This window comes from Malus domestica, chromosome 12 (genome assembly GCF_042453785.1).
Source record: "Malus domestica chromosome 12, GDT2T_hap1".
NCBI classification, from domain to species: Eukaryota; Viridiplantae; Streptophyta; class Magnoliopsida; order Rosales; family Rosaceae; genus Malus; species Malus domestica.
In genome coordinates this window covers 9,512,880-9,537,281 of record NC_091672.1, presented here as the reverse complement: position 1 = coordinate 9,537,281, position 24,402 = coordinate 9,512,880, and the positions used below count along the sequence as shown (strand labels likewise).

The following is a 24,402-nucleotide window of genomic DNA, read 5'->3' as shown; positions in this document are numbered from 1 at the left end:
ACGTGGGTCACGGGGGTGAGATATTGAGAGTGAGACGGCGTTGCGTCAGCGAGATGTGTGAGACAAGTCGCAGGTCACTAGGAAGGAAGAAGACGAAGCGGAAGAGCGGCAAAGCTGGGAGGGAGATGTTCCATTGTGAGAGTACAGAGGAGAAGGATAAGCTGATAAGGGAAAGGGAAGGGAATGGATCTGTTTAAGGTTTCAATCTTTCAGAATGAAGTGAAGAGAGAGTGACCGAAGTGAACTCTGAACGACGCCGTTCAAGGAAAAAAATCATTAATTTATAATTAAATATAAAACGATGTTGTTTTGCTTATAATTCGGTTCGGTCCGGTCCGGTTTTACACTATCGATTTGATTTTTTTTTTAGTTTGGTTTTTTTCGGTTTTCGGTTTTTCGAACCGACCCCTGTCTTTTGCTACTAATATAGTGCTATCATGGGGTTTTAGCGCTGGTTATGTTAGGGAGACTAAATTGTAGATCAAATTTGTAAATCAAATGACATTGAAGTTGATGTTCAAATTATTATCTAAATGTTGATTAACGTGTTTATTTTTTATTAGTGTAACATAATTTAATTTGTAAATTTAGTTTACCTAACATTACTCTTTAGACTTGTGATAAAACACCAACCAAAATCATCCAATATTAATGACCGTTGGGGAAGTTGGCAGAGTCTAAAACCTATAATGACTATGGCCCCCAACTCAACCTCAACTGCACCCATTAATGCCCTTTATGTTTTGTTTTTTATGCTCCTCATCCTGTCTCTGCTGTCACGCTTTCTCCCTTCAATGATTCAAAGCTTCTTCATGCAAGTTACATTTTTCTCACCTCCATTGCACTTTTCGGTGTCTGTCCGGCTTCAATTTTCCAGCATGATAACCACCACCAAAGCTGGCGGGTCTGGACTCACAGGAATTTAAGTGAACAACATAAAACAACTTCATGACCAGAAAGCCTCATCCGACAAGGTTGGCATTTTTATTGGACTTTCTCTTTCTTTTTCTTGTTATTTAATTTATGAGCTTTCACATAGTGTTTTTTGAAATTTATGGTTTGGTAGATGAACAACCTCAGGCGGAGATAACAATGTCACTATTTGAATATTTGGGTTTTATTTATTTATTTTTTTGGCATGTTCTTTGGAACTCTTAAATAAAAAATGAAGAAAGATACTTGCATGCATTGAATAAAGTCCTATCCTTTTTCTTGTTTGTATCAGTTTTCAGCTGGATTTGGTTGGCAACAAATCTTGATTGGTGGGTCGGAAAATCTGAGTGAAAAGATGAATAGTGTGTATTGGGAGAGAAAGACGATATAAATATTAAAGGTGGGTTGTTGTAGAAATCTGTCTAGTTTGAGAATTTTTCAAGTTGCATGGAATTATAGAAGATCCTGCATAAGGAAGTAAGTAGTGGGGAATTTTGGTTTTCTGTGTTCTTTTTGACAGTTGGAGATGGTGGGGAGCATTGAGGCTGTGAATCGTAATTTATACTCGAACGGATCTGTTCAGAACTTTAATGCATTGGAGGAGAAGCTTGACGAGCTCCGAATCCGCCTTGGAAAGGCTAATGGTGATCCTTTGAGAATTGTTGGTGTCGGTGCGGGTGCATGGGGCAGTGTTTTTGCTGCTGTGTTGCAGGATAGCTATGGTCAATTTCGAGACAAGGTTCAGATAAGGATATGGAGAAGACCGGGAAGAGCTGTTGATAGAGCCACAGCTGAACATCTTTTTGAAGTGATCAACTCGAGGGAGGATGTGTTGAGGAGGTTGATCCGGCGTTGTGCGTATTTGAAATATGTGGAGGCAAGGCTGGGGGATCGAACTCTTTATGCCGATGAGATTTTAAAAGATGGATTTTGTTTGAACATGATCGATACCCCTCTGTGTCCTTTGAAGGTTGTAACCAGTTTACAGGAGGCTGTTTGGGATGCTGATATTGTGGTGAATGGCTTGCCATCAACGGAAACAAAAGAGGTGTTTGAAGAGATAAGTAATTATTGGAAGGAAAGAATCACAGATCCTATTATCATCTCTTTGGCGAAAGGTATTGAGGCTGCACTGGAACCTCTCCCGCATATCATAACTCCCACGCGAATTATTCATCGGGCGAGTATGTTCCTTTTCTTTTAAATTTAACTGTCACCCTTTAGCATGTTGGTTTAACTTTACAGTATGGTGGAAGAATGGAAGGAGCGATGGTTTATTTGATCTGGTTTTATCCTTAGCAGAATTGGTAGATGTTTAATGGATTTTTGCACGGACAATCTTATGGAACTTTTTGGATGGGTTATTACGCTGTTTCTTTTTATATCTACACGAATTTTAAGTGTTATTGCATTTTTAAAACCTGATAAATCATGTTGATTGTTTATGTTTCAACTTTCAACTAACATTGCATGGAAATTGGATGATGATACGTTACTATCTTACACTTTTCCTTCACTGTTATAATGTTATTTCGACTTCACATTTCCGCTCATTCTTTTCTATATGACTCGCAGCTGGTGTACCTATAGAGAACATACTTTATCTGGGTGGCCCAAACATTGCCTCAGAAATCTACAACAAGGAATATGCTAATGCTCGAATATGCGGAGCTGAGAAGTGGAGAAAACCTCTTGCAAAATTCTTAAGGCAACCCCATTTTATTGTCTGGGACAATAGTGATCTTGTTACACATGAAGTCATGGGTGGCTTAAAGAATGTCTATGCCATCGGAGCAGGTAAATCTACAATTCATTCTGATAGATCTATCTCAAACAATAAAGGCAGCGTCTAATAAAAAGGAATGAATTTTAGGTGTCATAGATTGAAGGTAATTACAAGGAACTATTTCTGGTACCAATCATGTTAATGTGCAAATGTCCTTTTTCAGAAACATGAAAAAGGAATAAAGGGAACGAGACGTCAAATTTTCTGCTTGGTTATTGTTGTTCATCTTCATTTCAGTAGTGGTAATTTTTGTTCAGCTTCATCAAATTTTGGAGCTACGCACACCTGATATGTGTTAATGAGGACAATCTGAAGAGTAGTTTGCTTTTATATGATTTAGAGTCCTGTTTTTATGAGAACACTACTCATCAAATCTGTCCTCATTAACACGGTATCAGGTGTATGAAGCTCTGAATTATTCTAAGAGGTTATCCTGATTCCATTATTTATATGCTGACTATACAATTTCAAATGGAATAATTCACAGTGCCTGAACGAATTTCATGTTTGTCCTGGCAAGAATTTGTTCAGGCACACTTCCAGAAAATTTGTGCTGGAACAAACATGAGATTTGTTTATGAACCGTAGTTGCCCTGCATGCTAAGCGAAGCTTCCAGGAAGTGCAGGAAACAATACAATTTCAAATTATATGGTATACATACTGTAGTAGGATGTCATAAATGAACCTTCTGATTTGCAACTTACAGCCGTTTTTCATTTTAATTTTCTCAGGGATGGTAGCAGCTCTCACAAAGGAAAGTGCTACCAGCAAATCTGTATACTTTGCACATTGTACCTCGGAGATGATATTTATCACTCATTTGCTGGCGGAAGAGCCCGAGAAACTTGCAGGGCCTTTGCTGGCTGACACATATGTAACCTTGTTGAAAGGTCGCAATGCGTGGTATGGGCAAATGTTAGCCAAAGGAGAACTAAACCGGGATATGGGTGAAAACATCAGTGGCAAGGGAATGATTCAGGTATCAGTTGTTATTTTCATTTCAAGAAGATGTATGACATTATATTGAAGTGTAAGAATCTACGAAGAATGTGAATGCTCCTGCATAAGAGCACTAGCAAATATCTGGTCTCACTAAAACGTGCCCTTGTCATTCTGTTGAGGAATTTATTCGGATGTGGTTAAAAGCACTTTCCTTCTAACTTGTTACTGATCAATAATGCTCTGTCTCCTCTCCTTCTAGGGTGTCTCTGCAGTCAAAGCATTTTATGAACTTCTCAGTCAGTCGAGCCTAAATGTGTTGCATCCTGAGGAAAACAAGCCTGTTGCTCCCGTAGAGCTCTGCCCCATCTTGAAGACACTATATAAAATATTGATAACAAGGTAATGTCCTGCAAACTTATCATTTCCCTTTTTTTTTTACCGAAGGCTAAAAGAACACACTAAAGTCATAAAAAAATATTGACTATGAGAAAATTAACTAAGAGGCTTTTGCGTAATTCAAAAGATCACCCTGCATTGGTATAACCCGAATCAGATGTTCTGCCAATGCATGTGTAAATTAAGCCTAGATTGCGTTTATTTTTCAATAACTCTTACAAGTATATGAATCCTTGGCCATGTGTATTGTTTGATCACCAGGGAGCAATCATCACAAGCTATTCTTCAAGCGTTGAGGGATGAAAACTTGAACGATCCCAGGGAACGCATTGAGATTGCACAGAGCCATGTCTTCTATAGGCCTTCCCTTCTCGGACAGCCTTTGACTAGTTTCCGGTTGCAAGATAAAGTGGTAATATAATCCCTGTGAAAGCATGGTATCACAGGACTGCATGGTGAAAATAAGCATGTTGGTTTCGATAAATGTTAATCATATATATAACTTATTTTTGCTTCCTAAGGATATGATAGCTTGGTTTTTGGTTGTGAACTTGCGAGTAGCCCAATTGATTTTCATAGCTCTTGTATGGGAGCTGGATTTGCATTGTTTTGTGTATCATATTATTAAGATACAAAAAACCGATGTATCACATATTTGTATAGATGAAGGCATACCATTTTCCGACCATACGGTAACAGAAAAACATCGTTTTTAGGTCTTGATCATCTTTTCTTTTGAGTAAAATGCTGCCTAAAATAGTGTAGGTGCTTGTGGTTGCATGCTTATGTACAACGTAAATTATCTCAAGCCCTTGGAACTGAAGGACGAAAACGCTTTCTTCTTGCGTTAACATGAACATTTTCGTTCACAACCAAGAAATCCAATACTAGTTGTCTTGAATGCTTTAGGTAAATTTTGGGATTGTGTCATTTCCTGGTGGAAGAGGCTCTTTGTGCTTGGAGGTGGTTTGAGTTGGTGCAAAGTCTTGGTTTGGGTGCGAAGTCGTGGTTTGGGTGGGCATTTTTAAGACGAGATTGACTGTTTTGGTTTGGTGTTATCGTCACATTGGAAAATTACTCGTATTACTCGTTAAAATACGAACTGAATGTGAATTGAATAGGAAGGAGAACAAAGAAGAATCAATAGTATAATGTCCAAGTTATGATTGAGAACCATTTTCAGTAGACACAGGATACATACAACAATTTAACAATATAATTTTAGAGCAGAGCAAAAAATTCAGAACTGACTACTGTGATTCAAAAACGTGCACCAATTAAAAGCGTTTTCCTCTCTTCTCCTTTTAGTGGCAATAAAGTTTAATCATCGAGTCTGCATCGTCATCAGACCATGTTGCAATCCTCTCTTCTCCTTTTAGTGGCAATAAAGTCTAATCATCGAGTCTGCACCGTCATCAGACCATGTTGCAAACAACGGTTATGAGGCGTGTTTTTTTAACAAATGATATTAACTACACCAACTTAAGGGAATTACACTCTTATAAAAATGTATTCGACTTGTCACATGTAGGGATGGGCAACGGTTATGGCGAGCTGGTGACCGCGGTTATTTACCCATAACCGTTTATACTCATACCCGCATAACAGTTTACCCGTTGGGTAATTGCCTAAACTGTTATACTCATACCTATAACCATTTATAAACGGTTAACCATACACATTTAACCATAACCGTTTAATACCCATTTACCCTTTTTAACCTGTTTATCTTTTTTTTTTTTTTACCATTACCCCTTTTTCACTCGTTTACATGTTTTTTAACAACTTGAAATTTAAAAAACAAAAAAAAATTGTCATAATTTTTTTTAACAATTAAACACAGTTATAGGTACATTCATCGTACATTTCCATATTTTAATTTTTTAAATCCTTATATCATTCCAATAATTGAAATAATAATTACGAACGATATTTTTAATTGATATAGAATTAAAAAGCAAGAAAATTAGTTTTATAAAACAAAATTGGAATATAGGATATATAAATTACCGTAACAATGCTAACAAAGAGGGATTAGCTGAAATAGTGAGTTGCAACATGTTTGAGGAACAGATCTTGGGTTGAATTAAGTGAGTGGGGCAAGGGGAATTGTTATTTATTTTCCTAATTTTTTGAGAAAACTTTTACGACTAATCCATGTTACCAATGAAGGTAATATAATATTTGTTAAGTATTTTTTGTTACAAAAACTGTTTAGAAGACAATATTCTTGAGTTGTTTAACCTATATAATGTAAAGTATTAACATAATATATATAATTAGCTATATAAACCATGCACTATAGTCAATAGTATTGATGTAAGTTTTGTTCGATAGAGAACATGGTTTGTGTTAATTTTACATATATAAAATAAATGGGTAAACGGTTACCCGTTTATAACTACGGTTAATACCCATAAACACCCATTTAAATTTCAAAGGTAAATGGTTATACCCATATCCGTTTATTTATCTAAACGGTTACTTATAATCTTAACCATAAGATTTAAATGAATGGGTAACCGCGGTTACCCATATTCGCATATATTTTGACCATCCCTAGTCACATGGATTAGCAGTAGTTGAAGTAAATATGGATGGGACGTGCACAGAGGGGCCAATTGTCACCCCGCACAAAGTTCGGGTGGTTAAATGGAAAACATTTAGTTTAATGTGGCTAGTTTCACAAAGTGAAACAATTAAGGTGGCATTTGTGCAATTTCCAAAAGAAGAAAACAAAAACCTTTCGTTCTGGTAAAAAATATCAGTTTGAATAGTTGAAGCCGTTCTGAAGAACCTGAACACTGCGGCGCCCTATTCTGTCGTATCGGAGAGTGTAGGGCCACCCAACCAACCTCCAGCAATGGCGGAGAGTGAGAGTCGAAGCGTCCCCGAAGAGACCTTGAAGCCCTTTTACCAGAGGGCCTCTGAAGCCGAGGTATGTTTCCCACCTTTTACTTGTAGCCTTGATATCCTTCTGCTTCTCAACTCTGCTCAACTCTGTATATATACATACATGCGTGTGTGTGTGTGTATCTATATATATATATATATATTTATCGTGAAGGTGGAGCGTTAATGGTGCCAGTAATTGGCGATTTGGGTTTTGATTGGTTTGTATCTGAGAATCATGCGTTCGATTAGGATAGGTTATATGTTGTAGGTTCTTTAATTAAGAAGAGGAAGTCTAGGGTTTGGATTAGGAAAGTTTATAGGTTCGATTCCCTCTAATGTAACCAAAATAAAAAATTTAGGGTTTCATCTTCATGGTCAGTGGATGAAGATAAGTCTCAATTTCTCTCACTCAGTTTTTGGATTAAGAACTGTTGTGTTTACAAGTCTTCATGTTCAGTGCAATTGTCTAATGGTATTTGAAATATACCACAAGTCCATGATTGGGAAGAAACAAATGAATCCCTTACTTTTCTGCGTAAGTTTGTTTGAAAGAACATCGATAATTTTGTTTCAACAAGTACAAAACAAAAGGAAACGTAATATTATTTGTAATTCATGAATGCAAAAATAATGTCTACCCTTCACATTCCATTATTCCAATGAGACATTGATAGTACATAACTACTTATAGAGTTGTAGTTGAGAAGCTTTTAAAGCTTTTGAAGCTATAGTTTGATAGTGATGGTTTCAGGACCTTGTTCTTAAATTCACAGCTTTCAATAATTGTCGATTCACTCTGACTTATCGTTATCCCCCAAGGGATTTATTACCACCACATTCTTATTTGTTTTGCTCCAACTGATCTGAAAGCCAACTCTATGAAAGTAGGCATAAAACTCTATCGTGCACAGACTAGTGATATGCTGATGAATAATATTTGATTGATTATGTAATGTTTGATGATAGAAACTTACCTTCTCCTATTTGGAATAATTTTCTGTTTCATTGCTTCCAATGTAGCCCTTATCATCTTCGTAGATGAGCTGTTTTCTACGAGAAAAGTATATATTTCTAGTTTATGTAGCATGTTTGATGACTGAAACTTTTGGTTTTTCCACTGTAACCTTGCTAACTTGGCATATTTGTTACATAGGACCGCTTATCAAGACTTGAAGCTGCCCTCGCAAGCAAGAAGGGTAGGTTTTATGGCACCCATTGCGCAATAGTGTTTTGTTCATGGCCAAGAACACAGGACCTTACTTTTCCTCTATTCTCTTTTGTTTTAATTTTTTTTGTTGGATGCTGGTTATGGAACCTTGCAGATTCTGCAACAGATGGTTCTTCAAAGGTGATCAACGAACTCCAGTCACAGATAAAAGATGCATGTGCGAAGGTGTCTTTAGAAGAAGAAAAGGTATTATTGCATCAATTGTATCTTTTTTTTTTTTTTTTTTTTTTTGTCTCAGTTGGAAAGTACTGAGGAGATATGAAGATCCTTTTTTCTTCATTTTTGGTGACTTGCAGAACAAGAAGCTTGCTGCTGAAAATGCAAAGCTCCAATACCGCATACAGCATCTTGTTCAGGCAGTGAGAGATGGTGATGACAAGTTGGAGAAAATGAAAGTGAGTTATAACTTATAACTTGTAGGGATTGTGTGGAAAAAGTTATAGTGGTATTTCATCGTCCTTTCAGATTGGGGATTTGCTTCCTATAGAAAAAAATATTATGATATGTTAGAAAATATAGCATAGCATCTATTCTGGAAAAGAAAAAAGAGAGATAAAAACTGAATTTATTATTGGACTTGGGTTGATGAGGTCACAATGCTATGCCAACCTTTAGTCGTTCTACAAATTTTACTTGAGTTGACACCTTGGCTTTTTGACCGTTGGTTTGCTTGCATTTAATCAAGTGCGTCCCATGCCTAGTTCCGATGCAGCACCTTCACTTAAGCACCTAGAACCAATACCGGGTTGAGTTAGACCCGGTGGACTCATCTAGGTTTGGGTTTTGTAGCTCTTAGTTGTGGACCACCTACTTTTAACTTGTCGATTGCTGTGGTACATCTCCAATGTGGGATTATGCCCATCACATCCATGGCTTGTTTATCTAGCCAAACAACCCCAACATGTAGGTGTTCTTGTTAGCATCACTGGTTTGAGCAATAGTTTATCTCCCTTTAGTTACTGGGAAGATTGTTCATTGTGAAATTTTCTTGCGTTTTATATGTGAATCAGTTTGTTGCCAAAATTTCTCGCCCGTGTGCATTCAGAGCGTGTCAAGAGGCAAAAAAATTGTATGATAATAATAATAGAAGTTGAATATCCCTGCAAGAAGTCAATCACCTGGGTTTTTTTGACTGACTGAGTCAAATTTAGATAGTACGATACTACGAATAACTATAAACACTTTTCTTTAGTTTCACTAAATTCCTCCATTTTCTTTTCGCAAATACATATTTGCAGTATTGGTTGTTGAAAAGGGGGTCATAAGGATGATTTGTCTTTCAGTTTGATATTTTCAGTCCGTTTTAGATGCTTTTGTTAAGCTTTATACCATACATGGCGCATCCAGTTAATATCTATATCTGATTTTGTGCGTGTATGTAATTAATTCCTTTTAATTCGACAGGAAACGATGCACGAGTAACTGGAGACATGGAAGTCGGATGCATATGATCGTGAACCTATATAATTATTCCTCGCTAACAGATTTGAGCTGGATTTGCTACATTATAAATATATAATTATTGATAAATGTTATACCGCATGATTCCAACATCTTGTACATTTTTTTAGCTTTGCCTTTCCGGCAGAGAGATGCTAGAATATATAATGTTGCCTTGCTACTTAGGATTGAGGAGATCTCAACCCTTTGTCATATTTCTCAAATTTTAAACATAATATGAATTATTCAAGGTTCTAAAACATGCTAGGCTAGTGTCTAGGCGGACTAGTTGATTTAAGCAAATTTACTATACCTATAAATATTCATAATTTTATTGGGATACATAAATTACAAAATAATATGACATATAGATTATAAAGTATTAGAATATATTGAAAATCTAAGGAACAAGCATATAAAGAGTATCATTTAAACATTTAACAGGTCTCTTATATTTTATTGACAAAAAAATGCAAAATGAGAATTACCGATTTTCTGTCAAAGTGAGGTTTGTGACCTAGACAGGTGTCTAGTTGAATTTAGACGGGCTAGGCAGACGCCTAAACGGACGAGGCGGACGCCAAAGCTGGTTTAGGCGCTCTTTCTTAATTTTCAAATGTCTAGGGATCAATCGGGACGGTAACTAACTGCCTAGTGCTTAGATGGGGATTTTTAAAACAGTGGAAATATTAGAAGACTAGCTTGTCCTAATGTAAAAATGACATTGGACCTTTGTCCTTATTTCATTTCTACAAAGTTTGATTATACAAAAATAAAATAAAATAAAATAAAACATTTTGTATTACATATTACTTTAAGGGGTGTTGTTACTTACACTCTAAAAATGCTCATTAAACACACTAACTTTTTTTGTGTTTAAAAAGAAAATACATATAAAAATGCAGAATAAAACATTGAGGTGTTGTGAATAATTCAAGGCATTCACATGAACAATTCAAGTAGACTGTTCCTTGTTGACTCCATTTGAATTATAATCTTTATTGTTAAGATAGTGACTTGTGAGACTCACTCATATATTTGAGAACAGTCTTGGTGAGTTCGTGCTTCAAGGAGATTGACTAGCCATTCATTCGAGGACACTTTTAGGCATTTTGGAATGAACTTCGTCAACATTTTTGTGACGCTACATCCGTCAGTTATTAATGAAAATGTTCTTGATATACAAAGTGAGTAGAAAAATATAATGAGTGGGTGTCAATTGCAATACCGTCTTTGTTTACGAATCACATTTTACTAGTAATTTTATACAAAATAGGAATGAGGGTTTGAACCCCGGATATAATGGAGGAAGAGAAAATTCTTAACTACATGGCCAATGTTTTTTTACAAATCCTATGGTATCGCACACACCCCAGAAGGTGCATTTTTTCTCACAATCCTCAAGTAAAGATGATGCTCAACACCTATTTACCACTATTAGTTTATTGAATGAGTTTAAATTTTAAAATTATCTATCCATTGCACAGATTTTAAAATTTAAATTCATCAAATTGTGATAACTAGAACGTCGAATAACATTACATCATCACTTGAAGACAGTGAGCATAAATATTCCTACACTGCGAAGGTTAAGACTAATCCTAGTGGAGCCCAAAAATACAAAAAGCATTTCAGCCCAGCTTGACCACAGTCAAATGACACAACTAATCTTCCAAAGTTACCCTTACACTGTTCAATAATTTACAACCACCATCCATCCAGCTGCTAAAAGCAATAATCCGACGCGATAACCAATTCCTCCTTCCTCTCTGACGCTCATCTCTCCACCACTTCTTTTTCTCCAGGCGGAAGCGGCTCCTCCGGTCCTCCTCCACTCAGGCAACCGGTATCCGTCATTTCCTCTCTCTTCCTTAATTTTTCTCTTTGGGGTTTATTTTTGAGCACATTTCTCTCTCTCCCTCTCTCTCCCTCTCTGTTTTTGATTCTGCATTGCAGCAAATGGGTAGCTTGATTTTTGTTCTTTTCTCTCATTAATTAATTTCCATGATTCCGAAATGGCTTAAGACCAATTGGGTTTAATAATTCCTGGGTTTTATTTCACCAATTTGTTTACTTGGTTAAAACCAAGTTGCTTTTATTGCAATTTGGTAAAAAAAATTATGGAAATTGTTGTGATGATAATGCATGTGAAAACTTGCCTGATAAGTGTTTGATGAATTGCATATGTTTAACTTTGTATTTCTTGCCACTCATGTGGACAGGATTAGCCTGAAATGAAATGCTTCTTTGGGATTTGCATGTGGGTTTCTCCACTCTATATATTTCATGTAGAATTTCATTGTCAGTTTTTTCACTGATGCTTTTCGAAAGACATGCAACAAATGCATGCTGAATCTGGGTCCTCAGTCGTTTCCTTTCTTTCGTTTCTCGATCAGATTGTTTTCCTTTGCGATATTAGTGGTTATTAAGACATTCTACATATGAATTCCGTTAATAATGGTGTTCTATGCGAACTACATTGTCATTTCTTGCGCTTGATCTGCTTTGTGTGGGTGAGAGAGATAGGCGTAATCTTCAAGAAGGTTGTTAAAGTATGCTATTGGTGAGTTGAGAGAAAGGGATTTGATTGCTGGTGGTAACGTTTCAAATGTCTCACAGCATTCTTATGTGTGAGTGGGTTGGTTGCGGGGTATGTGAAGAAAGAACGAGAGCTAATCCATGTAAGTGAAAACATTGGCTGGTCTGGAACAAGGATGGCACCATATTCATTTGTCTCACAGAGAAATAAAACTTTAAAATATTTTCACTGTCACAGTAATTGCTTGATTATATGAACCTACTAATTTGAACTTGTTGCAGATTCCAAAATTTTAATCCGCAGCAGTGATGGATGGCTTGTCTCAGGCGACAGGATCTAATCCTGCCATAGGGTTAGATTTTAACAATTTTCAAAGTGGGGTGGCAAATGATGATCAGCGCTTTCTCTTGTACTTCATTATCGGTACCTACTTTGGGCCTGATCTTAAAGGAGAGAGGCCATCAAAGTCAGTGTTGCAGAGAATAGCTGAGCGACTTCCACCATATACTATTGAGCAACTAGGTGGCTCCCGCCTGAAAATGGCAGAGGTAGGGCAGGTGTACTATTATGTTCTTCGGAAGGCTGACCAATCTGCCATTGTTAAATTACCTTTGTTAAGCCAGTTCTTCCATGGTAGCCTCCGTACCCGTAGAGAAGATGCCACAGCCAATTACCCTCAGTTTATGGATCTCTTTCCTCTTCTACTCCACCCCCATTCACAGTTCAATAACAAAGATGATATCTTTGAGAACATTGTATTTATTCATAACCCAGAAATATATTACATTAAGCCAAAGGATATCGAACGATTTAAGAGGCTTACTGGGCTGGAGGATTTTCTTCTGGATAGAGATGCTGCAAGGCTGCATACTGTTCCTGATGGAAGTGTTTTACATAATGTGTTGGAGCAGGAGCTGAAGTCCAATGGTGAGTCACCTCCTGCTAGTTCTTGTCAAAGTTCTAGGGGAACGAAACATTTAGAGGATCTCATGGAATTGAAGGATCCTCTGAAACCTATGCATGTTGAAGCACCTATCAGTACTGTTCCAGATTGTGGTACTCCTATGATGCATAGTTATATGTCCCCGCACACGAATAAAACAACCTCTGAGCCTGTGGAGAAACTTGATCGTGCTATGATTTTTCTTCCTTCTCTTCCAACTAAAAAAGAGTTGTCCAATATTGTAGCTGCCACCAGAGATGGATTTGCATTGACTGGGAGTGCGGCAATGGCGAAGGTGGGACCAACGATAGGGCTCATTGACATTGGAGAATGTGATGACTCCTACCTGTTTCGTGTATCTCTTCCTGGAGTGAGAAGAGATGAAAGTAAGTTTCTCTATACAACTTAGATATCTCTTGTATCTCTCTCATATCGCAGTCACATACTTATCTCTGTGGCCACCTGTATTGCCTCTTTGATACTACCACTTTTATACGTAATCAAATGATGTAGAGTGATGATCCGCAGGGGAATTCAGCTGTGAAGTTGAAAATGAGGGCCAAGTATTGATAAGAGGAGTGACGGTAACAGGCGAGAAGACAGTCCACAGGTACTCTCAGATGTTTGAAATGCAAACACAGAATCTTTGCCCTTCTGGGCAGTTTTCCATCTCGTTTCAGCTACCTGGTCCAGTTAATCCGCAGCAGTTTTCTGGTAATTTTGGGACGGATGGAATTCTGGAGGGAATTGTGATGAAACGAAAAGATGACAGTAGTAAGTATGCGTAGCTAAAGTTTAGTGAGCCACTGTATATTTGTTAGGAACATTGACATAAGGAGTTCTGTTCTTGCCAAATTCCGTTGCGTGATATTGTCATTGAATTGATGTCTGCAAAATGTTGCAAGTGCCTCAGCTGATATCGTCATTAGATCCTAAATGCGCGATATCAACTGAGGCACCGGTAAAATGGCAGCCTAATAAATATTTAACCCTGTAATATGGTAACTAGAGAAAATGGTTGAAAAAATGATGCATGAATTTCCAACTTATTTGGAGATGCTTCAAATTATGGACAATAGGGAGGGACAGAGGATCCAGCGATGTTCTGATCTAATTTAAATTACACGGAGATGTATCCGAATTTGGATGCAAAAGAAGGGAGGGCCAAACCCTACGGCCACCCCTTCAACTGACATGGGGGGTTCCAAGTTAAGTTCCGACAGGTCCAAATTATTACCAATACTGAAAATTCTGAAAATTTTGAGTATTTCGATCGAGAGTTTCTAGAATTTCAAAATTACAAAATAAATTGGGAGTGGGTGAGAGAGAGGACCGATAAGGAGAGGGAGAGAAGAGCTTATGTGTATGTGAATTGGGCGTTCAACCCTAAATGGGGCACGGCTGAATCTAAAAGAGAAAGGAATCGTGCGGCTAGACTTATTTTAGGGCTCTAAAGAAAGAGTTGGAGAGTGTTTGAATATGATTAGGACTTTTCGTTGCAGCTGCGAGTTTCGTGATGGCTGCTATGAAGGGGCAGGGGGATGACTCTTCCGCTTTTGGACCGATTGTCAACGACTTGAGATGCTTTATTGCAGGAATGCCGCACTCGATGATCAACCTTGCTCAACGGGAAGGAAATGAGGCGGCACATCGTCTTGCTAGGATGGGTCTTAGTAGCTCTCAGGAGTGCGTGTGGTTTGAGGAACTTCCGGATTTGATTCAGGTTATATTAGTCGAGGAGGGATTGTAATTTATTGTTTCATTGATGTTGATTGTTCATTTGAGGATAGGTTCCAGTTTGTGCGAGATACTTTTTTCCTTAGACCGGGTTGAAAGCCCTGGCAAGGTTTTTATCGAGGCCCAGTGAGCACACTATCCTCAGGATATACGTATTCTTTGTTTGCCTAATGAATATCGTACTTTGTTTCAAAAATAAGATAAGATAAGATGAGATAAGATAAGGTAAGATAAGATAAGGTGCACAAAAATTGCTTATCTCTTGATAGTGTTTCACTCCAACTAGGACTCATCTTCCTTGTGCAATTCCTTGTCTTCCAAGTCTCAACTTTAATTCCTCCATATTTTAGTACATGTTTAACACCTTAATTCCTTGTCTTCCAAGTCTCAACTTTAATTCCTCCAGATTTCACCTTTTAAACTCAAAAAATGTCCCGCCCATATGCTATTCACGCATGTTATCCAATCCAAGTCCAAAACTGCTCCTAGTTGCTCCATTTGACCTCTAATTGTCAACTTCACCAACTAGACCTACAATAGAACAAAATATAACTTAAATCACTATAGCAAATGGAAATTGACTAAGTAAATGCAAACAAATAAGATAACAAAGTTGTATAAGTATGCTCCTGTCAAATTCCCTCACACTTATCTTTTGCTAGTCCCCAAGCAAAACAAAGAAAACAAAACAAAAACCTAAACCATCCAACAATTGCCTCAGGGATTTCCAACGAACCATGACATATAAAAAATCACTACTTAGTACTTACATAGATTTTAGCCATCTTACACTTGAGCTTATACTTAACCTCAGCAACCACTCACTAGCTCGCCATTAATCAATTAAAACAACATTTGAAAGTAGTAACATGTCTTAGAGAATTCAACCAATTCCTTACCGGATATCCTCTCTATTTTCACAAAGATTTTCTAGCTACACTCTTTATACTTACTAAGTGTACATGAGAAGTTTGATGTAAACATGTAGATTAGCACTCACATATGTTATAACAATGAAGACACTTTCTAGAATTACTAATACTTCATATATATATGATCTCATAAACTAAATGTCACTTCTTAGAAGCGAGAACTAGGGATCCTACATGCTCATACTAATTTCAAACTCCACATATTCAAACACACAACAATCAAGATAAAAGTTTAAGAATGAGGCTCAGGTATTGGCTAACAATGAAAGGTTAAGGATAAACAAAAGGTCTTAAAGAGATAGTAAGTAAAGTAATGAAATCAACACTTAAAATTTAACTTTTGATCGCAGTACCCAACTATGAACACAAAGGGAGATCCGACAGCCCAGTTTCAATTTCAATTGAGCGTTGCAGGGAAACCCTAAAACACCAAGATCAAAGTCTAATTTTAGGCAAAACCCTGCTACCACTACTCATGAATATGCTGATCTAAGAGTAATACTCATTTGAAATAGAAAACGAAAATACAATGGTGATGAATATTTATTTTCGTTGGGTGAGTTTCAATTTTTAGATTTGTGTCTATCCATTATACAGATCTTGAAATTTAAACTCATCTAACAGTGATAAATAGGGTGATAAGTATCACTATCACTTGAGGGTGGTGAGCAAAAATATTCTCCTAAAATAGTATGGGTACTAATTTCAACAAACTTTTTTTTCTCTTCGTACATCCATTCATGTTTAATTCTGACCACTAAATCGAATATGGAAAGAAAATCAAAGGAAAAAAAAAAGATCAAGTGTGCAAGTAGAGAACAAGATTATAAATGAGAAAGTAGAGTGAAGTGAACTACATTAGCGAGACGAGGACAAAAGAAAATAGTAATTTAAGAAAGGACAAATTGGTAATTAAAAGTATAACACCGCGCTACTTTGACGCCAAAGTTTCAAATTGGAGGCAAATCCTAACGCGTAACGGTAACATAAGCGGTCTGAGTCTCCTTCTCCTTCTGGGATTTGATGATTTAACCTATAAAAAGGGAAGAGTGGAGTTCTTACAAACACTTGCAACTTGCTACTGCGAGAGAGAGATATAGAGAGCAGAAAAAACAACTGTCTTCTTCTTCCTTCGATCGTCATTCATTCTTCTCCTTCAATCTCCATCGATTTGATCGCAATACCAATCTGGTTACTTCTAAGAACAAAGCGATGAGGAAGAAACTTACATCTGTTTGGGCCCACAATTTTAAGCAAGAAATCTCCTCCGTCGATCGGTGTCTCTGCCGTTTTCCGATCGTCTCGTTCGACACCGAATTTCCGGGGTTTCTCCGCAACACCCCCAGAGGGGCTTCCGAGGGCCTCTGTTACCAAGATCTCGCATTTAACGTCGATTCTCTCAAACTCATCCAACTGGGTATCACCCTGTTCGACGACGGCGGCAACGTCGGCGGCACCTGGGAGTTCAACTTTCGGGGTTTTGACGAGGAAACCGACCCCCATGTTCCAGAATCCATCGCCCTCCTCAAAACCAATGGCTTGGATCTCGAGAAATTTGGGAAGTTCGGCATCGATTCGGATATTTTTGTGGAGGGTTTCGTTGAGATTTTAAGGGTGCACAGGGGGCGGCTCGTATGGGTGAGCTTCCACGGCCTCTACGACTCGGCCTATGTAATGAAGCTGGTGACGAGGAAGACCATCCCCAGCTCCCCCACTGAATTCGCAAAGATGGCAGGTCGTTTGTTCGAGAGGGTCTACGACTTGAAGTTTATGGCCAAGTACTGCCCGGGCCTATTTGGGGGCGAAATTGGGCTCGAAAGAATGGCGAAAATCCTCGGAGTGCAGCGTTGTGGGGATGCCCATCAAGCGGGTTCCGACAGTCTGTTGACGGCTGAGTTATTCCTGAAGATGAGGAGTCAATTTGGGTTGAAGCCTGGAATGTACGAGGGATTTCTATATAGTCTTAGTCCAAAGATTTGTGGTGCTTCTAATTATCTTTGTTCCTCTGTACACACCGTACACAGAGCTCCTCCTCATTCGGTGATTCTTGTCCCTGCGGTCCCCACAAGACCCATCATTCTCATCCGCCACCCCTTCTCCCGTGATAAATCATGCCAGAGCCGCCATCATGCTGCCCCAGTTATGCTTTACCGCCATCCTCCTCCTCCCGTGTTTCTGCATCGGCGTCCATGTAGTCCTTTTCCTGCTTTGCCTCAAGCCCTTCCTGAAAACCACATTCACATGTGAATTAATGTAGTTAGAATATACGGTTCATATGATATCCATATTTGTAACACTCTTGTAATTGTCCATACATTGCAATTCATTCATTCATTCATTCATTCATTCAATTAATGGAATAAAGTTTTTCAATCAGTTCAATTTTCTTATTTTCATCCCTTTTATTCAACTTGCTTGAATAACAAGTGCAATTTACAAACAAAATATAACCCATTTACTCAGCAGAAACTTGTTTCATCAAATCTTGTATGCGCTATACAGAATCTCAAATGTGAAAGTAAAAGTTTGTGAACAAAACAGTAGCTAGCGCAAATCTGACCTATTCCCAACAAAATGGAGAGACAATAGAGAAAAACAAAACTGTACACCAAACTCTAAAATTATGGACAACCAGGCTTTCGGCTATTTTCTCAACCAGAACATCTTTCCTAAACTTTAGAATAATTTTTCAGGTTGATTGCCTGTGTCGCCAACTGCTTCAGTTCAATTACGTTCTCCTTCTGAAGATCGTCCTTTTTGGATAGACTGCACTCTGAAGATCTTCCATGATGCCACCATCAGTTGCAACCTTGTGTGAATCTTCAACCCTAAATCTACATTCAAACCTTTAATCTCTGCAGTAAGTGGGAAAGTACCTTCCATCTTCTTTTACTACTGTGAAACTGAAGTCCCTAACATCTCTGTACCTTAATAAATTCCAAGTCATCACCAAAAGTTGTTGCACGAACAATCTCTATTTCTAAAATGATGAAAACGGACTTTATCTCTCATGACTATCTAGCTTTTGGTAGCCTTCAAAACAAAGTTACAAAAACTATGGCAGTCATCTCATCACACCCTCAAATTTTCACCACCCTAACGGGGGTTTCAGTTCTTAGATTTATACGACAATGCGACGGAAAGCTTTTCACTTGTCTCAGTAAGGCCTTAAACTTCTCATATATTTCTGCTGACTCTGGCAACCTGTCTCCACCATAGAACTTTTGGAAGTTTCCATTACATTCAACTGAGATGTATGCAGCTATTTTCTTGACTTTTTCACATCCTCACCTTATTGACAAAGTTCCACCCTCCAGCAGCCACTTACATGTTTGACATTAAGACATGATACCAACCAATATCAGCAGCTAATTCGAAATGCAAATCAACTGCATGCTGGCCCAGTACAATATTTTGGTGGATTCGCCAGGCACCCAATATAGCTCCCCACCCTCCAGAATCTGGGCAAACTTTTTATGAAATTATAGAGGCAGGTCTACCATACAAGCACAGTGCTCAACTTTCGGTTGAATATTCTTGTCACCAGAATGGACCATGTTACTGAAATAAGCCTTGCCTTCATTTACTAGCCCAGCATGGCTATATGCAGATAAAGTTCCCATATAGATGACATGGTTTCGTCTCACTCCTTTTCGCATCCTTGAAAACATATCCAATGCCTTTCCACTCTCCATGTTTACAGTGTATGCTAATATTCCTCTGAGGCATACCCTTAAACAAAGTCTCAGCCATGTCAATGCAACCGCATTTCACATGCATATCAAGACACGCATGGGCAAACATTATATTGCATACAATCCCATATTTTCTCATGATCTCGTAGATTTCTTCCCCATTCTCCAAACACCCTAGTTGCCCGCAAGCCAAAAAGGCACTCACAACACTAACATCATTAGGCTTAATACCATTCGTATCCATCTTGCGCAACAATGCAAGAACCTTAATGGCACGTCCATTCTTCTGCCCACAAATCGCAACGAAAGCACCCGAAGCAATAAAATCTCTCAACCATAGTGTCAAACAGAAAATCCGCCACACACCATTCCCCAAATTTCACATACAGTGATGACCTTGTCCTTTGGCCTGCCACTGCCTAACATTTTCTGAACCGGAAAGAGTCTTCTCCATTACATGATGATATTATCAAGAATCATGAAAAGAACCTTCTGATTTAGACCTTTTTCCCAGGTTTGGTTCTGCTTTGAAACCATCAGATCCAGACTAATTCCATGGTGGATATTGGGTTTGCTCTGGAACCACACCAAGTGTGGCAGTATGCCGGATCAAGATTTTTCGTTCACATGCCTCTTAGGCCTCTTGGGTTTCGTAGCTTGTTGATCAGTATTTTGTAAGGCATCATTCAAATCATAGCTATCCGGTTCGTCCATGCTTTGTAGATTCTTCGACCTTTGAGTTTTTGCGCCAGTTGCAGCTAAAGAATCCTTCATGTCCAGTACCTTGAGGTGCAGATGCAGGGTTTGTTAGATCATTTAATGAGGCATTGCCTTCTGTATCGACCCGTATACCCTTTGTTTGTTTCTTCTTTTGTCTACCCTTAACCTGAATAGAGGCAGCATTTTTCTGACTAGCTCTTTGCAGAATCTTCTCTTCAACTGTTTGTTTAAATGACTAGAGGGAACAAGAGAGATACCATACAAGCAAGCATGGGGTCTCCAAAGAAGCACACAAACAAATGGCTCTAAAGAAACCAGGAAGTCTAGGGTTGGAATGGATTTGGCAAACAAAACTTAGAGCTTTTGCGCGACCCAACCGATGGCTCTATGATCGATTCATTGCTTGTAGTCTCAGTGTTGGGTTCCAATCACTTTGGTAAAATATGACCCCTGCAAGAAGACAAAGCATAAGAGTTGAGAAAAGAAAGCTCATGTGATAAATGAAGTCCCTAGCGTTGCTGCAAATCTCTAACCACCATTATCCATCAAGTCGTTGTAGGTATTTACATTTCCTTTACTGCACATCTAGAGTTATCAACAAGAGAATATAGGCAAACAGTTGGAACACAAGTGGTAATACTATATGGTGCGGTGCGGTGAAGGTTTCCAAAAGGACGAAATAACTCGGTTAACATTAGCACAACCAGAACATCGAATTCAAGTTTTTCACAACATATTTCTTCACTCAATCAACAGATGCAAAAAATAAAAGGCTCCAACCAACCTAAATAAGCATTTGATTTCCTTAACATCCGCACATAAACAAGGCATCACCACCTTATGCTGCTGACTGACATGATCTCACACACACCATTCTTGAATTTACTTTGTAGTGACTAATTACCTCAAGAATATTCAGCATTTTCGCCATTTGCGCAAACAAGAGAACACGATGCTTGTCTTGTCTGCCCTCGAGCGTTTCAACAATGTACCAAATGTCAGAAGTTTCCAAGAATTAATCCTATCTATATACATGTATGTATGTCTTAAAGTAGATAATCTCATCGTCTTTTGACACTAGAGTACGATTCAGAGACAGAAAAACCAAAAAAAGGTGAACATTGCCAAATGACCCGATTCAAATATCAATTCTGCCGGATCCAGTTGATCTGCAAAACCAACACACAAGCTTTTTTTTTTACGGCCAAAATTCCCAAATTTTGCTATTCGAATTATTACTCAAATTTAACACTTCCAATGGCACTTACACCTTCTACGACACGACGGTATGGTATGCTTGTCGAGTACTTCATCTGTGGCAAAGCGGGCACTGAATCGAATCGGGGGAGACTCGGTTGGAGGCGGAGACAACACGTCCCTTCAAATAGACCCAACATTTCAAATACACATTTCAGTCAAAATGATCCACCGTCTCCAACTCAGAAAATTTAGATTTTAATCCAAAAATAGTTATTCTTCTCTAACTTTTTTGGGTTAAATTTTTAACCCGATTATTAAAGTAAATTTAGGATAATTTTTTTAAAGTAACTTTTTTTAAAAGAAAAAATTATGTAGATTATCATCAATTAATTTTATAAATATTTTAACTTAAAAATATTTAGATTCCTATAAATATTAAAAATCACTACAATAGCATCATGAAACTCATGGAACACTACGAAAAAATATGAAACATATAAAATAAAATTTTTAATTACTTTAATTGTTGGATTTAAACTTGGACCGTTATAATTTTTTTTTATCATTGAATTTGATCATATTATATTTTAGCAATTGGATTCAATGAATCTATAAATATAAAACAAAAAAAATAACAAATATATGGTGGGCCAGCCCCCAATAACCCAGAGGAAATCTTAGGCTAAATTTGGCCCAGAAATGAGTTTTAGGTTTTAACTCATATTTGTCTCAAGAGTTGGAGCAAGTTGGTGTAAGTTTAGAACCTAAAATTTGAGTTTTACTCCAAGGGCTGGAGTAGGTTTTAGCAAAACTCCTTATTTTAGTCTCTGTGATTTAAAATCAACATAACTGGTTCCTGAGTTTGTTATCATCAATCATTTTGGTGATTTCGTGAGAAATCTTTATTAAATAAGACTAAAATGACAAAAATACTCTTAATTTTGCAAATCATTTTGGTATATTGTTTATCAAATTTAAGGTATTTTCGTAATTTGGTTCTTATTTAACAGAATTTTCACACCAAAATGATTGATGGTGGACAAACTCATGTCTATTGATGTCATATATGAGGGACCAAATTGATGAGTTAAGTCAACCTTGAAAACAATTTAACTAAAAAGCCCTTGAAATATTATAAATATTGAGTAATATACTTATATTAAATTATTGTTTAAGTATTAATTAATATACTTGATCATACGTTGCAAATTTAAGCTTAAAATTTGGTCTATTAAAGATATTAGGTTACATTGTTGAAGCAAGATGTTACAATTGTCACGCGTCAATACTTGTTTTGGAACATGAATTGTCAGAGCAACTCGGTGGTTATTACTTGCTTGCCACGTTTGCATGTTCCTTCCACCTACACGTCGCCGTCCAACAACAATACACAAACCCACATAGCTTATTCGAATACTCAAGTAAAATTATATAAATAAAAATCTGAAGAAAAAAATATGCAATTATTGTAAGCTTATTTGATTGAACGATCTAGGTTTAGAGAGAGAGGGGTTCGGCAATATTGAGAGAGAAGAGAGATTGATTTAATTGTGAGGTATGTTTGATTCACCTCATTGTGCCTTTATTTATAGTAGTAGGTAGGGTAAAACTCTTCCCTTTAGGATTACAATATTTAATAGGTAATATAATCCTAATAGGAATATAAGGGCCTGTTTGGTACTCTGCTTGAAACCAACTTTTTAAACTAAAAAACAATTTTCAAGTTTTAAGCTTTAAAAACTTGTTTGGTAGGACTATTTTCAAAAACTGAACTCAAGACTAACTCAAAAATATAGTATATTCTCTAAGAGCAACTCCACCCATGTGGGTTGCTCGGGGGACAGTGGAGAAGAAGGGGCCGGAGGCCCGGTGGAGAGAGGTCCAGCCGTGTGGAGGCCGAGCGACGGTGGGAGCCCGAGCGAAGGGGGGGTGGGGAGTCGATAGGCCTGTGGCCCGAGGGCTTTGCAATTTTTTATTTTTTTTGTGTCAGAGAAAGAGAGAGAGAGAGAGAGAGGGGGGGTTTTTTTATTATTTAAACAAACAAAAAAAACTATTATTTTAATTGCTTATTGCTAGGGGGGAGGGTTCCAAGGATGGAGATGTAAATGGCAATTACTGTTCATTAATGGTAGTTACTATTCATTTAAGGCAGTTACTGTTCAATAGGGTGGATTGAATAGTGGATTGCCAGGGGGTAGGGCTCCATGGGTGGAATTGCTCTAAAAACATAAAAAGTGAGTTTTTAGAGTTTTTAAACTTACTCCTTTCTTTTCTCTCCCCTCTCCCTTCTCACTCCAAATATCTCTCTCTCTCTCTTCTTCTTTATCTCTCCTTTTTTTTTTTTTACCTTTTTCGTCTCTCCTCCAATCCACTCTCTTCATTCTCTCGGTTCTTTATCTCACTCTCATCTTCCTCTCTATCTCGTCTGATCCTCTCTCTTCTTTCTCTTTCCTTCAATCATCTCTTACTTTCTTTCATCCTCTCTCCTCTTTCTCCCTCTCCTGCTACCCCTCTTTTTAGATCTCTTTATTTAGTTTAAGTCGTAAGATTTAAAAAATTTAAATCTCAAACCACTCAAGTTTTTTAGTTTTAAAGAAAATTATTTTCAAGAAATGTTTTTAAGAAATGTTTTGAGAAATGATAAAAAATTTCAAATATGATACCAAACAGACCCTAAGATACTTTCCCAGATTCCCTAGGATTTACACAATCACATTCCTGTTCTAAATATGACTGCAACACTACCCTTTGAGTGTGTAAATACTCAACAAACAATCGCATCAGATCTTCAGCAGATAAGGTAGAATAGTTGATAAAGTCATCGGCACAACGGGTGATCGTGAGTCTCAAATTTAAGTGAAGTATGCATTTGTAATAAAACTCACAAAACCTCGCTATGGTAAAACCCAAGGCATGGGGAAAACCCATAGACTAAGGAGAAAAGTGAGAAGTATGTATAATGTCTAAAACGAACGTCAAACTGGACGAAGGTAGTAAACTTAACGGAGTATGATC

The 24,402-nt window shown here is 37.6% G+C and overlaps 4 protein-coding genes and 1 long non-coding RNA gene across 14 annotated transcripts; 4 read left to right on the top strand and 1 right to left on the bottom strand.

The window, feature by feature from the left end:
- Nucleotides 1-716: 716 nt before the first annotated feature.
- LOC103433953 (glycerol-3-phosphate dehydrogenase [NAD(+)] GPDHC1, cytosolic) lies at nt 717-4,773 on the top strand. Of its 4 annotated transcripts, XM_070808964.1 has the most exons (7): nt 730-974; nt 1,226-1,333; nt 1,454-2,117; nt 2,509-2,730; nt 3,452-3,699; nt 3,922-4,061; nt 4,320-4,773. In XM_070808964.1, exons 3-7 carry the CDS (start codon nt 1,460-1,462, stop codon nt 4,477-4,479), a joined length of 1,428 nt encoding a protein of 475 aa, XP_070665065.1. In that variant the 5' UTR covers nt 730-974; nt 1,226-1,333; nt 1,454-1,459; the 3' UTR covers nt 4,480-4,773. The 4 variants fall into 4 exon arrangements, with proteins under 4 accessions (XP_008370481.3, XP_070665065.1, XP_070665066.1 ...); XM_008372259.4 differs by having other exon boundaries at nt 717-974; nt 1,226-2,117; XM_070808965.1 differs by lacking the exon at nt 1,226-1,333 and having other exon boundaries at nt 757-974.
- A 1,982-nt stretch (nt 4,774-6,755) lies between these two features.
- Nucleotides 6,756-9,806, top strand: LOC103433954 (uncharacterized). The gene is made up of 5 exons (XM_008372263.4): nt 6,756-6,996; nt 8,107-8,149; nt 8,276-8,367; nt 8,478-8,576; nt 9,586-9,806. Exons 1-5 carry the CDS (start codon nt 6,922-6,924, stop codon nt 9,601-9,603), a joined length of 327 nt encoding a protein of 108 aa, XP_008370485.1. The 5' UTR covers nt 6,756-6,921; the 3' UTR covers nt 9,604-9,806.
- A 1,528-nt stretch (nt 9,807-11,334) lies between these two features.
- LOC103433955 (increased DNA methylation 2) lies at nt 11,335-13,958 on the top strand. Of its 7 annotated transcripts, none has more exons than XM_070809636.1 (4): nt 11,347-11,467; nt 12,442-13,087; nt 13,349-13,489; nt 13,632-13,958. In XM_070809636.1, exons 2-4 carry the CDS (start codon nt 12,469-12,471, stop codon nt 13,889-13,891), a joined length of 1,020 nt encoding a protein of 339 aa, XP_070665737.1. In that variant the 5' UTR covers nt 11,347-11,467; nt 12,442-12,468; the 3' UTR covers nt 13,892-13,958. The 7 variants fall into 7 exon arrangements, with proteins under 7 accessions (XP_008370487.1, XP_070665737.1, XP_070665736.1 ...); XM_017331721.3 differs by adding an exon at nt 12,241-12,302 and having other exon boundaries at nt 11,377-11,467; nt 12,442-13,489; XM_008372267.4 differs by having other exon boundaries at nt 11,380-12,302.
- A 3,026-nt stretch (nt 13,959-16,984) lies between these two features.
- Nucleotides 16,985-18,019, top strand: LOC103408619 (putative CCR4-associated factor 1 homolog 8). Its single transcript, XM_008347457.2, has one exon. It carries the CDS (start codon nt 16,985-16,987, stop codon nt 18,017-18,019), a length of 1,035 nt encoding a protein of 344 aa, XP_008345679.2.
- Nucleotides 18,020-18,154: 135 nt separating this feature from the next.
- LOC108170282 (uncharacterized) lies at nt 18,155-21,612 on the bottom strand. Its single transcript, XR_001786648.3, has 3 exons — nt 21,456-21,612; nt 20,972-21,356; nt 18,155-20,637 (listed from the first exon to the last, which is right to left on the bottom strand). It is a non-coding gene; the product is annotated as an uncharacterized lncRNA (long non-coding RNA).
- Nucleotides 21,613-24,402: the final 2,790 nt, after the last annotated feature.